General features: G+C 35.5%; 1 protein-coding gene across 1 annotated transcript in view; it reads left to right on the forward strand.

The window, feature by feature from the left end:
• The window catches only part of LRRC7 (leucine rich repeat containing 7), a 195,723-nt gene that overhangs the window by 102,053 nt on the left and 76,847 nt on the right, over positions 1–16,823 (forward strand). Inside the window, exon 8 of the mRNA XM_068953511.1 lies at positions 13,227–13,290. Within this exon, the coding sequence (XP_068809612.1) occupies positions 13,227–13,290 (64 nt within the window). The remainder of the gene's footprint in view (positions 1–13,226; positions 13,291–16,823) is intronic.

The following is a 16,823-nucleotide window of genomic DNA, read 5'->3' on the forward strand; positions in this document are numbered from 1 at the left end:
TGTCATCTCAAGATGGTGAGAGTCAGATGCCAAGTATTACTGTTAGTTTATATAAATTTAATAAAGATTTGGATAAAATTATTAAAATGTTCAGGTTTATCAGCGCTGTAATGTTTAGAAACCAGTTGTTTACTTTTCACTGTATTACTGCACTGTAAAAAAATATAATTGATCAAATACACCATCTACCAGGTACCCCCTCTTTTAAGCAGAACCAGTGCGGTGATCTTTGTTGCACTGATGGTTAAAGTCAGTTTTACTCTTCTTTCAGTAGTTTTGAGTTTAGATACTGCAGTGCGTCCTGGGTTCATAACTGTTAATGACAGTGTGTTTTTCACAGAATATGGAGTGATTTTTATTGTCATTGTGTCACCTACGTTGCACATGTAGTATGTGAAGATGATAATTGCCTCTTTGGCTAAATGCAGACCTCATATAGCAAGATCATGGCTCTCAACAGAGCTGCATGTAGTTTACTTGATATGAATTTGGCACCAAGATTTAGTGACTGTTAGGATGTATTGACCCTATGTCTCTAATGCATCAGTCATTTCCCTCAAGGAATAGGAGTTTTTGAAATTTACTGACAAAAAAATCTGGATATTTGTTGTTATTTGTATTTTAAATGTTTTTAACCAGTTAGGAGTATTGCAAACATGAATTTCATATGTTCAACTTTTTCATTGAAAGTAGCATTCTAGGATAGGTACGGGGTTTAGAAATGAACATTACTTTCTGGAAAAGGGACATTAGGTTAGGTAAGGTCATTTGATCTGGTAGATTGGCACATATTTGCTTGTATGTTCTGGAGGGCATTCCTCTAGATTTTTAATAAATAGATAACATGAAGCAAAAAATACAAAACGTTAAGTGGTAGTCTTCAGTTTCCTCTATCAAAGTAGGTAAAAATAATGTGCTGGTATCCACTAAGTGGTTTGTGAGCAAAATGGGACCCTTGACGGTCATGTCGTGAATTGGTATATCAGGGTTTATCTGGCTCCAATATTCAGGAAAATGACTGTCAGATACCGTACAGATAACTTCTTAAATATGACAAGGAAAATGTAAACCCTGTCAGTAACTAGGTGACGTGGTTTGCTGATTAGTGTTGCCATAAATGCAGTTGAATGATGAGTTTGGATGGGCATGGGCCTTGGGATAAGTTTAATTTTTGATGTTGATGGAGAAGACATCCAGTGTCTTGGTTTCACCAAGCAATGTTGGCATGACCAGAATTCTGATTAAGCCACAAAGGGGCTTTGCTGTGAGCAAGGGCTCAACTCGTACGTGAAGATTCAGAGAAAGACTGATTTCCTAGTTTCACAGGAAATACGAGATAGGTGCAAATAAAGTAGTAGGATGAAAAGTGGCTGTAGCTGTCAGCAGTCCACCCTTATTGATGTTTTTATTACCTTTTGATGAAGCAGCCTGAAAGTTTCAGCTATTTCATAACACTGTCAGTGCAAAGGCAGTTAATTCTGGTCAGGAGGAGGAAGGCTGCCAGATGACTTTCTAGCCATTTTTTAGCCTGTGTTAGCCACTGTTTTAGCTGTTGGAAGCTGAAAGTACAGTGTGCATCCTGTGTTCGTAGTCACACGCCTTACACTGTCACAGCCCACTTTCTTGCTGTTACAGAGTAGCAGACAACAGTTGCTTACTTTTCTAACAAGTCCTCTTCATTATACAATTTTGACTGAGTAGCTGCTGCTCCAAAATGCAGCCTGTTCCCAGAGTGTTGTGAGCAAATAGCCCACAAAAAGGGATCTATAAAGAACATCTAATTCTGTGCCATGAGGAATGTTCTGAGAGAAGTTGTGCACCAGGTAAGGCTGACTTTCATGTAATTTAGCCCAAAGAGTAGAAACATTTGTTAGCTTTGTATGGTAAAAAACAAGGTTATCTATCAGGAAGAAGGTAGGGGGGATCCAGAAAGGAGGATGCAAACTAAAGCGAGGAAAAAAAAGAGGCTAAAAAAATATATTTATATAAAAATATATAAAAATATATTAAAAAATTATTCCTAAAATCTTGATATTGTCAGGAGCTTTGCACTGGGTAATGAGATTTGCTGTGCACTCTATTTATATATATAATCAGTTAAGCAGAAATGGATCTGAACTGAAATTCACCTTTCTATACAACCAAGTTGAGCAAACCTTTCCAGTTACAGTGTGATTCATAACTGAGTCCTGAACTAAAAGAATTTAGAGATCTGATCTGTTTCTACCATAAACAAAGCTAATGTGAATTTAGAATCATATATTCAAGGCAATATTTTAAGTCAGTGGTGTTTTCGTGAAATCTTTACATTCTGCACAGAAACATTTTTTCCTGAAATCGAGTGTCCATGTATTTTTATTCTGACTGAATCATGAAAGAACTTTATTTCCAGTTTCTGTATGTAGGACTCTGTCTTTACGGTGCTTTTTATTTTAACCCCTTGATAAAAAATTAGATAAAATCACACACGACTTCAGTGCCATAGGTGAATTGGTTGTGTTTAGACCTACCTTCTGCACCAGCAGTTCCATCTTTTGGGCATTGAAATTGATTTTTCTCATCTTAGCATTGGAAGATGAAGAGTGTGCCCTTGCCCATCGCCTGAGAGTGTACAGTGGCACGAACAGCAGAGGATGTGGAGTCCGCAGATTTTTGGGCACCAGAAATGGCAGCATCAGGAGCGTCAGCACGAGTAGACTGTGTTGAGGTAGTTCTCCCAAACTATACTATGAAACCAAACAGTTCTGTGATGCAAAGGCTGATGGAGGCTACCTCTTTAGTCTAGAACGTTGTGTGTCTAGAATTTGTTTAATCCCTGTTAATGAGTTGGCTACTTTTTCCATATGCTTAAGGATAGTAATGTTGGGCACAGTCCTGCATTTTGCATGTTTCTAATTGCCATGCAGCCAAGGCAACAGTATGCCTTGTGGACTGTCTGCTCCTAACTTCTGTTTGCATTAATAATGAGACCTTATAAAAGTAACAAAAAGAACTGTGCCGCAACCAACTGAGAGTTTCTGGAGTTACTTAGTCTTCAGAGACTTACGTTAGGCATAATCCCATGGTCGCTGCTGTATTCTTGGATTTGTGGATTGATATTACAGACTGTAAAATCATAAGTTCTTATATAATAATTAAAGTTGAAATGAGCATTATTTTTGATAGTTAAAGTTGAAATATATTATTATTATTATGGATATTATTATAGATATTTTATCTGTTACTTATTTCAGTCCACATGTAACAATATTTTGTATCCTCAAAATTAATTTTTAATTAAACATATTCTGTTATTTTGAAGCCTGGGTAGTATGTAGGTTCAGCAGTTCCTGACATTAATTTATTCTTGCAGTCCTTTGCTTTATACAGCACATGTATTGTATTGTTTTATATTCTAGAAATGATATACATTGTCTTGAGATTCATTTAAAACTTGTCCAGAGATTTTTGTGTAGTCCATTAAACGATGTATAGGTAAACAGCTCTTTGTGATTGTAGCATGTAATGCTTTAGCCCTGGTTAAAACTTAACTTCTCTGCAACAGGTAAATCATTAAGTATTAATTTTACAATGTAACTTCTAAACTGATTCATGAATGAATTTGAAGTTACATTGTAAGGTTTAACATACTAGAATTGGAACAGCCTCCTGGATGTCACATCATTGACAACTTTGAAATAAAGGTTACTGTGTGCAACAAAAGTGTGAGAAAACATTATTTTGAATTAATACAGCAGATATTTCCAACGTGATCACATGCAACGTGATTGCTTTTAGTTGCTTTTTGTTTCTTCAGAAAATAGTGGTTTCCATCTATCATAAACTAGTATGAAAATATAATTCTGTAGCTGCTGCATAAGATATAATTGAGTGTGTAATCCTTATAACTTTCTCTGTCCTGTTTTGTAAAGTATAACATACAAGACACATGCACTACTTCTGTAGCCGTATTATATTGCATCCACAATTATATTTATCACTGCGTAAATCTAAACGTGTCTCTGATTTATTGCTTTTTATTCATGAATTCAGCTATCACATATATTTTTATTATTCATGAATACAGTACTTCATATGTGGAAAAATTCAGCTATGATTAGAAGTTTGTGATTGAAGGTTGCAATAAACCTAATAATCACCATTTCACACCTATCAGAAGACTAACCAGGATGTTGATGAAAATGCCCTGATTTCATCAAAATAATTTGTGGCAGTTGACTCATTTATTTTTCCAGAACTGTAAAACCAGGCCGTTTTCCTGTTTATTTAAAGTGTTTACAATGTGTAGGTAACTACAGTCTAAAACAGGCAACCAAAATGAAGAGGCAATAACGTAAGAAAGCTACATTAGACAATATATGTGATTACAGTAAATTATAATTAAAACCACTGAAATTATATAACGTGAATTATAATTTATGGAGTGTGAATGTTATTAATGCTATTATGAGCAATGTTGATTTTTCACCAACTGTTCAATAAACTCTCTAAGCTCCTCTCTAAGCTGGCTTAAACACATTTTTCATTTTTTGCGAACCAGTTTCCCTTATTGTGAAGAAAAAACATATATATGTATGTATGCATATATTTTTGTATATATTTATGTATGTATCTATCTATATCTATACCTATACACCTGATTCTGAACCTCTAGTGAAGTCCATGGGAAGACTCACCTTTTTTTCAACAGCTGAGAGTCGAGAATCATTATCTGTGTAATTCCTTCAGTTACTTCTGAATAGAAGAATAGATCCAAATGTGATATGGATAAAGATTTACGGGAAAATTTTGGCTGCAAGTTTTATTATCACATTAATTAAATTACATTACATCATGTAAGCAGTGAATACTTAACTGAACATTGCTCATAGTTGCACCTTTCCTGTTCCACCTTTATACAGTGACCCTACATTAAAAAATACAATGAATCTTTTCATTAAAAAAATAAGTAATTATATTGAAGAGATAAAAATATCGCAAGCTAATGGAAAATCTCATATAATATTTCATTAGGTACATTTGGCAATGTGCTTTATCTTTTGATATACTACCAGCTAACTGAAATTAATCTGCCTCCATATGCATGTTAGTTTCTGAAACTTCGTTTGACTGCCTTTAGAAATTATGCAAAGTAGTATGTAAAAGTTGTCGTTAAAAACTTGCCTTTTATGATGAATTTACAGCAATGTACAACAAATCTTTTAAAATAAAAGCTTTGTCCAGAGGTAGATAACAATGTGAAATAAATGAGTTTTAGCCTTTTTTATTATTATTTTTGCAGAACAAACTGGATTGTAACTTAAAATATCCAATCATTTCATCTTTAAAAAGTTTCAGAGTTTCACGTTTCAAAATACTTATTTTCTGTATGTCTAAACAGTAGTAAGTATATATGTAAAATAAGTATAAATAGTAAGTATATCTGTAACAGAGAAATATTGCTGTTTGGTTTTCAGTTCCAAGGTAGCAGGTAATTCCTCAGTGTTGTAGATGCTTTTTCTTGGAACATGTTGTTTACATGGGCATGGGGAAATATAATACTAGAAGTTTCCAGTAACTGTAATATAAAAATCTTTGTGCTAGAACTGCCTATTAAAAATGTATGTCGCATTTTCTGGTTTTACTTGTGAAAGTATTGTACTAAGTAATGATTGGGAGTGTGTATATAGTTACTCTAACTGAAAAATTTGTAACATTGCAAGTGTAAATAACTGTGAAGTTGTAGTGCTCGCTTACCATGTTGAAATACGTTTCCCGGGCTATAAAACCTTTGTATGATACTAATGAGTGAAACCTGCAGTCAGGATTTGTTACAAGAACTCTTGTAGTATGTCAGATGCCTTTGACAGCTTTTTCATTCAGGCTGAGAGTGTGCACGCTACCTGACTGTTGAAAAAGCTACTAGTCTTCAAACCAGTCGAATTTATTTACTTTAAGCAAAAATATTTCAATTTCCAAAACAGCAACTGGTAAATTATGGACAAGCAAGTGTAAACACTTTTCAAAACCCCTGAGTCCAATCTGGCAAAGACTTACTGCTATGGATAGCACACGGTAGGATAAAGAATTCCTGTAAAATCAATGATACTCTGTATGGTAATAAGACTGTCCTTAGTAATCAAGTGCTTGCAATTACAAATGTAACTAATTGCACCATTAAGTTCAGTTGATTTAAAAATTTCTGTATATTTACAGCTTGTATGTAAATATGCATAAGTTTAAACTAGATTAACAATTGATTAAGACACAATGGGGAAACTTTTCTAATACATGTAAACTCTTGTTATTAGGAGGAGAGAGTTAGATTAGACAAAGTTTTTCAGGCATTTATGCATGATTTAGAGAGAAAAGGAGTGTAAATGAGCCAACCTGAGTATGTTGTAGCGTTATTTACTAAACTTAGCTTTTTTCTGCATTTGTAAAATTTAAGTTTGATTTTGCAAGAAATTTCCATAGAGAAGTACAACAAAGTTGTTGTACTGCTGGGTTAAAAACATTTTTAGCTAGAATGTTAATGGAGAACATAACGTAAAACAGAGTCCTTTGGGGGAAAGGATGCGAAACATTCACCTTGTCCAGGTGACTTCATTGTCTTTCTTTGGTGTTCTTGTCTGTTGTGCTAGGGCGATGCTTTGTGCTTCTGGAATCGCTTCCGACCCCCCAAGTGATCTTGCGTACCCAAGGCTTACTACTGAAAAATCCAAAATATACATTTGTTATTCCTTCTAGTTTTGTAATAACAATAGTTGGAAGCAATTAATATTATAAGAACTAAAATGCATTAAGAAGCAGATTAGGAATCTGGAAGCATGAATCAAAGTTTATAATATTGACAAAAAATGGGGATTTATATAGAATATACGGAAAGTTGCTTTCTGTATAAGAATTTGTGTGCTAAGTCTTGACTAATCGTAGCTATATTAATTGTTATTAAACTACTGTTGCAAAACTATCTGGTTTAACTCTTCTTTGCTCTAGGCTTAAACTACAAAGTATTTTTCTGTTTTTTAGCTTGTAGTTAGTACTTTGTTGTTACTTTTAATTTAATTTTAATTTAGGTGGTAACGCCCTCAAATTTGTGTGGGCAGCTGCTGCTTGTTTTAGCAAACAAGTGAAAAGTGTCTCTCCCTTTCCTGCCTCAAAGCTCTTCCACGAAGATTGATCAAATAGGTTGGAAAATGTACTGGAAAAGAGACAAAATATATTGGAAGAGAGATGTGGAGTAGCTGTGAGACAGGAAGAAGCAACATATGTAGTCTTTATGTAGTTTCTTTATAAAACAGTGAACTTGAGTGGGTGAACTGTCAGAAGGCATTAAAAAAAGTTATTTTGAATTAATCTGTATTAGGGTGAGTGTCAGTGTCAAAAAGCGATTCTGAAAGTAAACTGTGACTTGAGTTATTGAGTATTTCCAAAATGCCCAATGATCAGCAGAAATGACCCATTTGCTAGGCTCAAAGACTTCACAGGAAACTGAGATTGTATAAAATTGGACAAAAAGCAGTAATGAGCAAGTAGAAGAACATTTCAGAAAACCATAAAGATAAAGCAAACCCACAGTAACACAGAAAGCCCTGAAGAATTCAGTAATATAGGTACGTGCCCTGCAGTGATGTTACTGTTACTATCAAAGTATTCAAATTTGAATTTTGAAGGACTTTAGGATTTGGCATGGCACTTTCCACAACTGTTGTATAAATTAATTGGTATTTATTATATTATCTTTCTTAAATGTTCTCTATTTGAAAGTACTGCAGTTTATGTTATGTGAAAGATAATGACCTATATAGGAAAGGTACCAGGTTCTATCAAAGGGAATTATTCCTTCTGTGCAGTGGTGAAGTATTTGCCTAAGCGGCCCAGATATATTTTAACAACTGTTCTCTACAGAACATTAATATCTGTAGAAGACAGGAGCACGTCTGTTACCTGATCTTAATTTATGACCCTAACATTCATTCCTTGAGGTTATACTGAAAGGTGAAGAAATACAATCGATTAATCAAAGTGTCTGTTTAGTAAGAGAAAAGGTATAAAGTATACAGGTTGTTAAACTTGGGAGCCAAATATTTGTTTACCTACATGCTTCTTGATTTTAACTTTTTGATTTAGCTGCTTGATCTCTAGCAAGAAATGTTTCAGTAGCAGAATCTGCTGCTGAAGAACTGCAATTGTATTTCTATGAAATTGCTTTTTTTCCTACTTTAGGGAACTAAATATGAAGTAGAGTTTTTACTTAATAAATATACATTGATATTCGCTATCTAGCTTTCATCATAACCTCGGTTTTCCATAATTTGAATGCCATGGCATCTTTTGTAACCAGTTTTACTTCTGATACAATTTGCAGGGATTATATGGTTGATGTTTTAGATCCCCATCACTTAAGTTTTTTATCATTTTATACTTTCCAAGTTTGCCATCGTAAATTTTTAAGCATACGTTTTCTGCATGCAGCGGATGATGGGCACATGTCTCGCTCTCATCAACTTAAGCCCTGTCAGTTTTGAAGATTTGTTTTGTATTTGCTCTTCTTAGAGAAAAACGTGTGTTGGATGCTGGTATAAGAAAGTGTTACCATATTTCTTATGAAGTGCATGCCTTTTACGTTTCTCATGTACTGTATCAGACTGTAAATTAGCATTGCATTTAAAAAGATAAACACAATGGAAAATCTCCAAATACAAATACTAACTATAAGCAGTAGATTATGTAAGTCAGTTTCATCATTACATTAGTAGGCTTTGTATAATTGGATCATTTTTAATAATCAGTACATTTAGTATTACATAAAGGACTTTTCATACACATTCTTAGAAATATGTTTAAAAAAGAGATAGGAATGAGGTCCGTCCACAACCTCAGTCTAAAGACTATAGACGTTCTGATCTGAATCCCAGACTAAACAAAACGCTCTTCAAATTTTCAAGAGATTATGAATATTGATACTTGGATACTTACATAAATCTAATTAGTATGTCATGCTCTCTTCTATTACTTCAGCATGGTCTATAACTTTATTAAACTAATTTTCATGATACTTTATGTTATGTATTTTTATTTTAATCCTCACATCCCTGGGGTCGTCTCAAAAACTTTATAAACATCAGCACTAATAAATTGGGACATATTAGACCCTGGAAAAAACAACAACCGAGAGAAGAAAGCCATAACTCTCCCATTTGAAAACGATAAACTGTGCCTGTCGCTTAAAATGTCTTGAGGGAAAAGACAGAGAACACATCAGAAATAAAAGGGGTTTCCTTTATCTAAGGTTGGATGGATCTTGTAGGCATGACTGTGTTGAAACTGCGATTCAGCTGTTATTCCCCCCTCTCTAGGGAATGTTACTGCGGCACTGAAAATGTGTGTAATAGTTCCTTCCTCACACCCAAACAGCTCTGTTTTTTGGGGAATTGGTAGATGGAGGCCTGGAAGACAGCCCTGCAAGTCACTCTGCATCCCTTGCATGGGAAGGCAAGCAAGGGTCCAATAGTAAAAAACCAACCAACCAAAAAAAAAATCCTGAACTCTCCTGTCTGGGATAAGTGTCTTAGAAATGAGTAAACTCTATATTGTTTAAATCAGCAGTAGAAAACACCATGCGTTGCTTTTACTCATGATGGCACCATGGGACCACGCTAGCAGCGTGTCTGAATTTCGCAGACCATGCTGGGCTGGTTTCTACACAGTGTAATTCATAATGCATTACAAAAAATAATCTTACTCTGTTTTCCTTTTTCGGTAGCTGTGATTAATGTGATTTGCATTCTTGAACAATAAGTAAAAGTTTGGTTTCTGGGGACATGAATAATCATCTAAATTGAGTTTTACTTTTTTAATGAACCCCAAGGACTTGTCATTATCTAAGCTGTGTTCAGTCTCAGTAAGACAAAACCACTTTAGCTACTATCAGTTCATACTTTGAAAGCGTCTTATGAACGTAGGAACAGTTTACATTATTTTTAGATGAAACTTGAGATGTTTTGAAAAAATTGAGTAGTTCAAGTTCTGCCAAGTGTGATTAAGCATGACTGCAGAAGTAGATGTCCATAGTTTGTGCTGAATAGAAATGTCGGGATCAGAACCTCTCTTTATGTTAACATACATTGCAATCAAATACTGCTTCACTTTCTAACTTTGATCAAGCAAAAACCCCCTAAAAATCCTGACTTTGAAAAGCATAATGTAAAAATTCTGTCTTTCAGTGCTACGTTCATTGTCTCTCAACGACTCCTGTATCGAATGCACTCTTTGTTCAGTTAAACTCCTGTTTTTCTGTATGTGAATCCTACTGAGTCAGTTCTCGACAGCAGAAATAGATCATTTCTGAGCAAATTTTTAACTCCATTACTTGGTGCGGTATAAGCAACTTTAAGGCTTTTTTGGATGTAATCAGTATGAGTGTAACAATTTTGTTAATGACGCACAACAAAAAAATGAAACCAGCTGTCTAATTAAAAGTATTAAGAAATAGTACACTCTTATTTTTCAGTGTCAAAGATATTTGTTTATAGGTGGATAGGGAACAGATATGTTGGGTGCCATTTGTGGATTGTGCTGTTTTTTGGATTAGGATCAACTTTGAATACCTCAGAAGGCTTTTGAACTGGCTGTTGCAGTTAGTAATAAATTATTTAATTAATTGTATCCTCTTTTCTTACCACCACTGCTAACAAAATCTGTAACTGTATTTCAAGCGTATTGGTCTACCAGAGCTTAAAGAGAAATATTCCAGTACGGGTAATATCCTGTTCCAATTTTGTTCACAGAAAGAAAGGCAGTGGTTAATTTATTAATTAAATTTGCACTTTATCCAGAAAAGGGCAGCCACGCTGTCAGCTTTTTGGAAATGCTCTTGACCCAGGCTGTCACCTAAATATATGTGTCTGTGGCATGAGCTCTGCTTGGGGCAGAGCTAATTGGTAGGAGCCGAAACTGTGAGAAAACATTTCATATTTATGCAGCAGCAGGGATGGTTGAGTCCCAGCAACCAGGGTTGCTCCCTGGTACTGTAATACTATGAGTGATAGCTAGCGATGATAGCTCTCGGGTCCCCAGCAAAGTTAGTATCTGGAATGGATAGTGCAGTATTTTCATTAAAAGGTTTGGAAGAAAATCCTCATTGTATGATCATATTTATTCCATTTTTCCAAAATGAATAAAACCTATGGATTACCTTTATGGAATATTTATAAAGCCATTTGGTTTAGATTTAGTAACCTTTCTATAAAATTAAGGCGCTAATTGGAGTGCACCATTGTGAAATCATTTACTAACTTTAAGAAGTCAACCATCATAAGCAATCAAGATTGATGTGTTCAGATAAGAACATTATGCTTACTCTATAGTGCATAGTGATTTTGAATCTAATCTTCCCAATCTTAATTTCATGCAAATACGAGATTCTGACATTTTGGAAAAGCATGGAGTAGCAAATAGTATCTGTGTATCATGTATTAAATCAGCTTTAGAAAAATCTTATTTCTTCCAGTATGGGCAAAGTTGTACACTACCCAACAGCAGAACATCCTCCGTTCCGTTTAAAGATGTTGCAGTATTGCCTTCATTTTAGCATGTTTGGTTCTGCAACGACGCATGTTCACAAGCTGCTCAGCAATTTCCCTTCTATTTTGAAGATATCTTTGTTGCTTTGATATTGCTTCTTTGAGTCAGTGCTTCTGCTGTTACGTGTTCTCGGTATAGCATTTTAAAACTTCTATGTATGTTTTAAAAGTTTGCCTATATTCACAGTTAGTAGATCTTAAAGGCTTTTAACAGTCCACGTGTGGTATGATCTGTGCCTTTAGCAGCTAAAGCTGTACTTGAGATGATAACCAGTTTTCCTCACGGCACAAATTCAGAGATAAACCTGAGAGATTTATCTCACTGATTTTGCTAAATCCAGCAGGTCTTCTAGTCATTTTTAGTAATTTTTTTACTTTTCCTCTTTAGTTCACAGTTTGAGTCACCTGAGCCCAAGCAGTGAAAGTGCCTTTTTTTACTGTTATGTAGTCGTCAGGCACAGATGTAAATCCAGATTATTCCTTGTTTCCAGCCCTTTACTACATAATGCATGATTGATACCATTAACTTCTGGTTCATTTTCACATGGTACACTCCTAATTGACCCTACCTTTCATAATGCTCTGAAGAAGGATAAGCTGCTTTGGTTAATTGTACTGTGTCATTTGCACAGTCTTTGGCAACAGAGGCCGTGTGAAGCCTTTGTTGCCCTCGGAGGAGCTGCTGCCCAAAAGGGGGCTCCCAGGGAGACGCCTGCCAGCAGGGTACAACACAGTCCTCCTGTCCACACAACGTGCCTTGGCGCACACCATCTCCCTGGTACGCTCCTGTGCCATGAACTGCACAGAGAACAATGCTTGCCCCGATACGCTTTGCAGCAAACCAACACCTTGCTTCTCAAATGGTTAGTTTAACTAGAAATCTGTATTCTGACGTTTATCTGTTCACAGTGATAGATTTTTCCTAGACTCCTGTCAGGCAGCAAGTATCATTGGGTACCACTGAACGACACTGCTTCTCAGCGTGACAGTTCGTTTTCTTATAAGTGAAATGGAGGATCTGTTCCAGGTCAGCCGTACTGCGACTGAGTAATGAGATAATCACCAAAGAGGAGAGGACCCACTTCAGCCCAGTGCACTCTCTTAAACCAACACAAATACTCAAAACAAGCCTTATCTCAGCCTGATTTAAGTGTGTAGGCTTTGTGCTGGTCCTTTCACAAAAATGTTTTTACCTCATGACTGAAGTTAGACTACAGTTTTAGGCAGGTAACAACCATACTTTGTACTTCTGCAATAAAGAGCCAAACACTTTCTGGTGCTATTTTAAACAAGCTGATCACAAATTTTTAAATAAATCTTAAATAATATTTATTTTATGTGATAGTATATGTTACTTTCAGTTGCTTATAGATACAACCTGTATCATTTTCCTTGAGCAACTATGCTAAATTATACCAAGATTGTATGTTTATTTTTATGCTGAAATAATTGTTGCTAGCTTTTTTAGTTCAAGAACTTTTGCTAATATGTCTTAAAGATGAAGTATATTGTTTTTAATTGCATCAGTGTGAATCTGATGAAATTATTTTTATAGTAACAGTGTTGTCTGAGCTTTATTCTTATGTAAGTGGGAGCAAAATTTGACCCACAGTTTCCACATAAAAGTTTCATCTTACATATTCTCCTTATCTGTTACAGGTCAATGCACAAACTGACTCAACTGGAGAGGCTTGATTTGGGCAATAATGAATTTTCTGAACTGGTAAGAAATGCATCATTTTTTAGTAGAATACCAGTGTGTTTGGGCCCTCTGCCCATGGGGAATTATACTTTTACTTAAAAGGCATTATGGTATTGTGACCACACGTCATGGTCATGCTTGCTTGTAGAGTACCAGATTTGCCATAATTTATGAGGTAGATGCTGATATTACAACCTATTTCATCTGCACTGAACTTCTGCAGTTCAGATCAAGGTTGCAGATGACTCTCAATTTCAGCCGGTTGCTAACATTGGAATACTTCAACGTGAGATGAATTGGTAATCATCTCATTATAAATACTTGTGTTAACGTCTTAAAACCTTAAAATCATTTCATCCTGCCTAGGTTAGAAGTTTCTATTAGCAGAAGTAAATTTCTGACATCGTAAGCAGTTTCAGTAATACTCCTAAGTACCTAGAAGCCATATAGGGATCTGTTGTCTGGGTCTGTCCCTAAGTCACCTTTGAGATGTGAATTAGGTTCCTTGACATTTAGTAGTTTTTGGAAATTTTTCCTAGTCTCAGTATAAGAAACAATAAAATTATTGTTCCCTTTAGGTATTTTTCTGCTATGCCTAAAGGATGAGACACTTTTAGAAGCAGCATGAGGGTGTTTAAACTGGTGGGTTTTAAGCTGTGCCTAATTAAGGAGAACTCCCTGACTTTATCCTGCAGGAACTGTAAAAAGGTGTTAAGAGAGGTAAAACTTAACAAAACTGCTGCTTCATCCTGTTTGAGACCTGTCACTGCTTGGGCTGCCAAGGAGGGCTTTTGCTTTTGTAAGAGAACAAATTAATGGTGTGAAACTCACTGCATAGATACAGCGCTGTGGTTTGATGAACTATTGCTCTGATGGTGAAATAAATGTCTGTGTGTGACTTGTCCACCGATAGCCTATGCAGTGACCACCACTGCCTATGGAACTAAGCCATGTTCCTTCCGAGATCACGGAAGCACACCCTATAGCAGTAGCGCTTCTGACTCAGGGCTTACAGTTTTATTAGGGTGATATTTCTTGTAACTTTAATTTAAATTAAGATAATGTCAGTTAAACAAATTCTGAAAAGTCTTCCGGCAGTAGAAAAGCTCTGACAAAGAGTCTACATCTGTTTTCTATACGGTGCTCTATCTTCTGCCCATTATGGTTATAACTCTGATAATGTTTAGGAGTTCATACTGTTACATAGGAGAAAATAAAATCGTTTTTAACTCAGACCTTTAATTAAAAGTAGTAATATTTTTATTTTGCATAGAACAGAATTTTTCAGAAGCGTTCTTTGGGATTTTGATCAACAAAAATATTTCAAGTTTTTCAAGTTCAGAGTGTGGGTTTTGTGGGGTCTGGCTCTGTAGTCTTTGCTTTAAATCAATTCAACATCATTCTCCGTTTTCCCAGTGTAGTGTACTGTTTTGTAAGAAGCATAAATCAGAAGTCCAGTGGCCCTATGCTGCTCTTAGGGCCAGAGTCCCTGAGTAGACTGCTTTTTCAGGAAACTGTCCCAAAAAATGTATGAATGAGAACAAAATGCCAGATCTGAAATGGACCAACAGGCAAGGGTACAACATGCCTGTACAAAGATGTCATGGGCAAAGTGATGCCAGTTTAAATGAAGATCACCTGGAAAAAGGATTGTAAGGGGTCCTATTCTCATGTATTCTGAAAATCTGATGTCGGTTCTAATAGAAATTTCTTTACTCTATCGGAGTCAAATACTACACAGAACTGTGTTGTTGTGGAAGAGTTTAGTTTCTTCTTTGAAAGTCCAACCCTGTCAGCACTGTACTGGGAGGCCTTCATACAGGCAATCTCATGCAAGAGGCATGGGGTTAAGATTAAAGGTAGTTGCAAAAATGAAGTAATTCTGTTCATTAATTTTCTGGAAACAAGTTTATTCAAATCATGTGATAGATATTTGGCACATCCTAAATAGCAGCCATATTCAGATGGCTTAATGTAATCAAAGAAGGGAATCTGTAATCTGTGACACGGGTTTCAGGGAAAGCTAGAGCATTAAATAACAATTTATGGGGCAAGTTAATCAAGTTATGGGGCAAGGATTTTAAATCTTCCAGTCTTTTTAAGTGTCAAAAAATGGCACCAGACAAATGATAAACAGCACTTTTAGTACCCCTGCCTGGAAAGGAGGGGGAAAGCTGGTGTAGCTGTTTTCAGAGTTTCGTGAGACTGGTGTCAATAGCAGCAAGGCATTAGAACAAATTTTGAGAAAGAATAGTTAAAGGCATGGAGAAAAGGAAAAGAAAAGAGGGTAAAACGTAACGAGCCTTTATCGAAGACTAATGTCAGTCTTTGACTGTGGCAATCTATGTGGAAAATGGAAATACTTTCCAAAAATGCATCAGCAGAAGCATTTCTAACACCAATATGGAAATTGCAATACCATTTACGAAGACACTGGTGAGATGTCATCTCAAGAAATATCAAGTCAAATGATACTTGATTTGAGAGGAAACTAAAAGAAGTTTTTTTTCCTAGAAAACTAAAGTTGAGGAAGAAAATTATCATTATCTGTGATAACCTCATTCAGTAATCACTCTGGGGGAAAAAAGAACCATTGGTCATCACAACAAATAGTAGAATGACCATCAATAGATTTAGCCTAGAAATTAGAGGAAGTGATTTTAACCGTGAAAGGACAACAAAATTTCAACAGGGATAGCTGAGGCAAAATAAATTATCTTTTTAAGTAGTGATTCATCATTTCTTTATAGAAACGTGTTATGTGACTGCATGTAAAACTGAAGGACTGAACTCTCCAGGTTAGCAGATACCTCCCTATCTTACAATGTATCCAGAAGGAGCTCCTCCCATAATGCACCATATGTCTTGGTCAACAGGAAAACCATACTTATTTTGGGAATTACAAAATTCCAAGGTAGTTTGACCACAGGACATAATTAGAGGTCTCTCTTAAGGTGCAGTGCTATTAGACAGACATATTTTTTCCAGCTGTGTTGAAATGATTCTAGTGAAATAGTACTCTAAACTTTAAAAATGCTAGAATCTGATTCAGTCCGATTCGAATGAAATATTTAATTTCAGTTTCTGGCCAATTTTGAAAACATCTGCTAGAACTTTACAGAACAAAGGCAAATTGGAAGACTTATTTTACACGTGAAAGTAGTGTTTTGTGAAAAACAGAAATATTGCTTAGGCTGGAACATCAAAATATTTGCAGCTTGATAATGCTTGATTTTCGCAGCTGTAATGAATGAAAAATGATTTTTGGAATTGCTTTTTTTCAGTGACTCCCGCTAACGTCCCCTAATGTTGAAAAGAGTAGAACTTCTTAGATTAAAGCTTAATGTTAATGTAATTTTAAGGCTTGATCATTGCATGCTGCTGTTTTGAACTGCTGAATATGACAATTGCATCCATTAAATCGTAGTATGAGGTATATCCTGGAAAGCATTGAGCAATCTGCCTCTGTTAAGCTATTTTTGAGACTATAAATTATGCAAAAGGCAGAGTTTAGCATGTGCTGCAAGGTGAGATTTGTTTTTCTTTTTAGTGCA

Source organism: Struthio camelus, chromosome 8 (assembly GCF_040807025.1).
Source record: "Struthio camelus isolate bStrCam1 chromosome 8, bStrCam1.hap1, whole genome shotgun sequence".
Classification (NCBI taxonomy): Eukaryota; Metazoa; Chordata; class Aves; order Struthioniformes; family Struthionidae; genus Struthio; species Struthio camelus.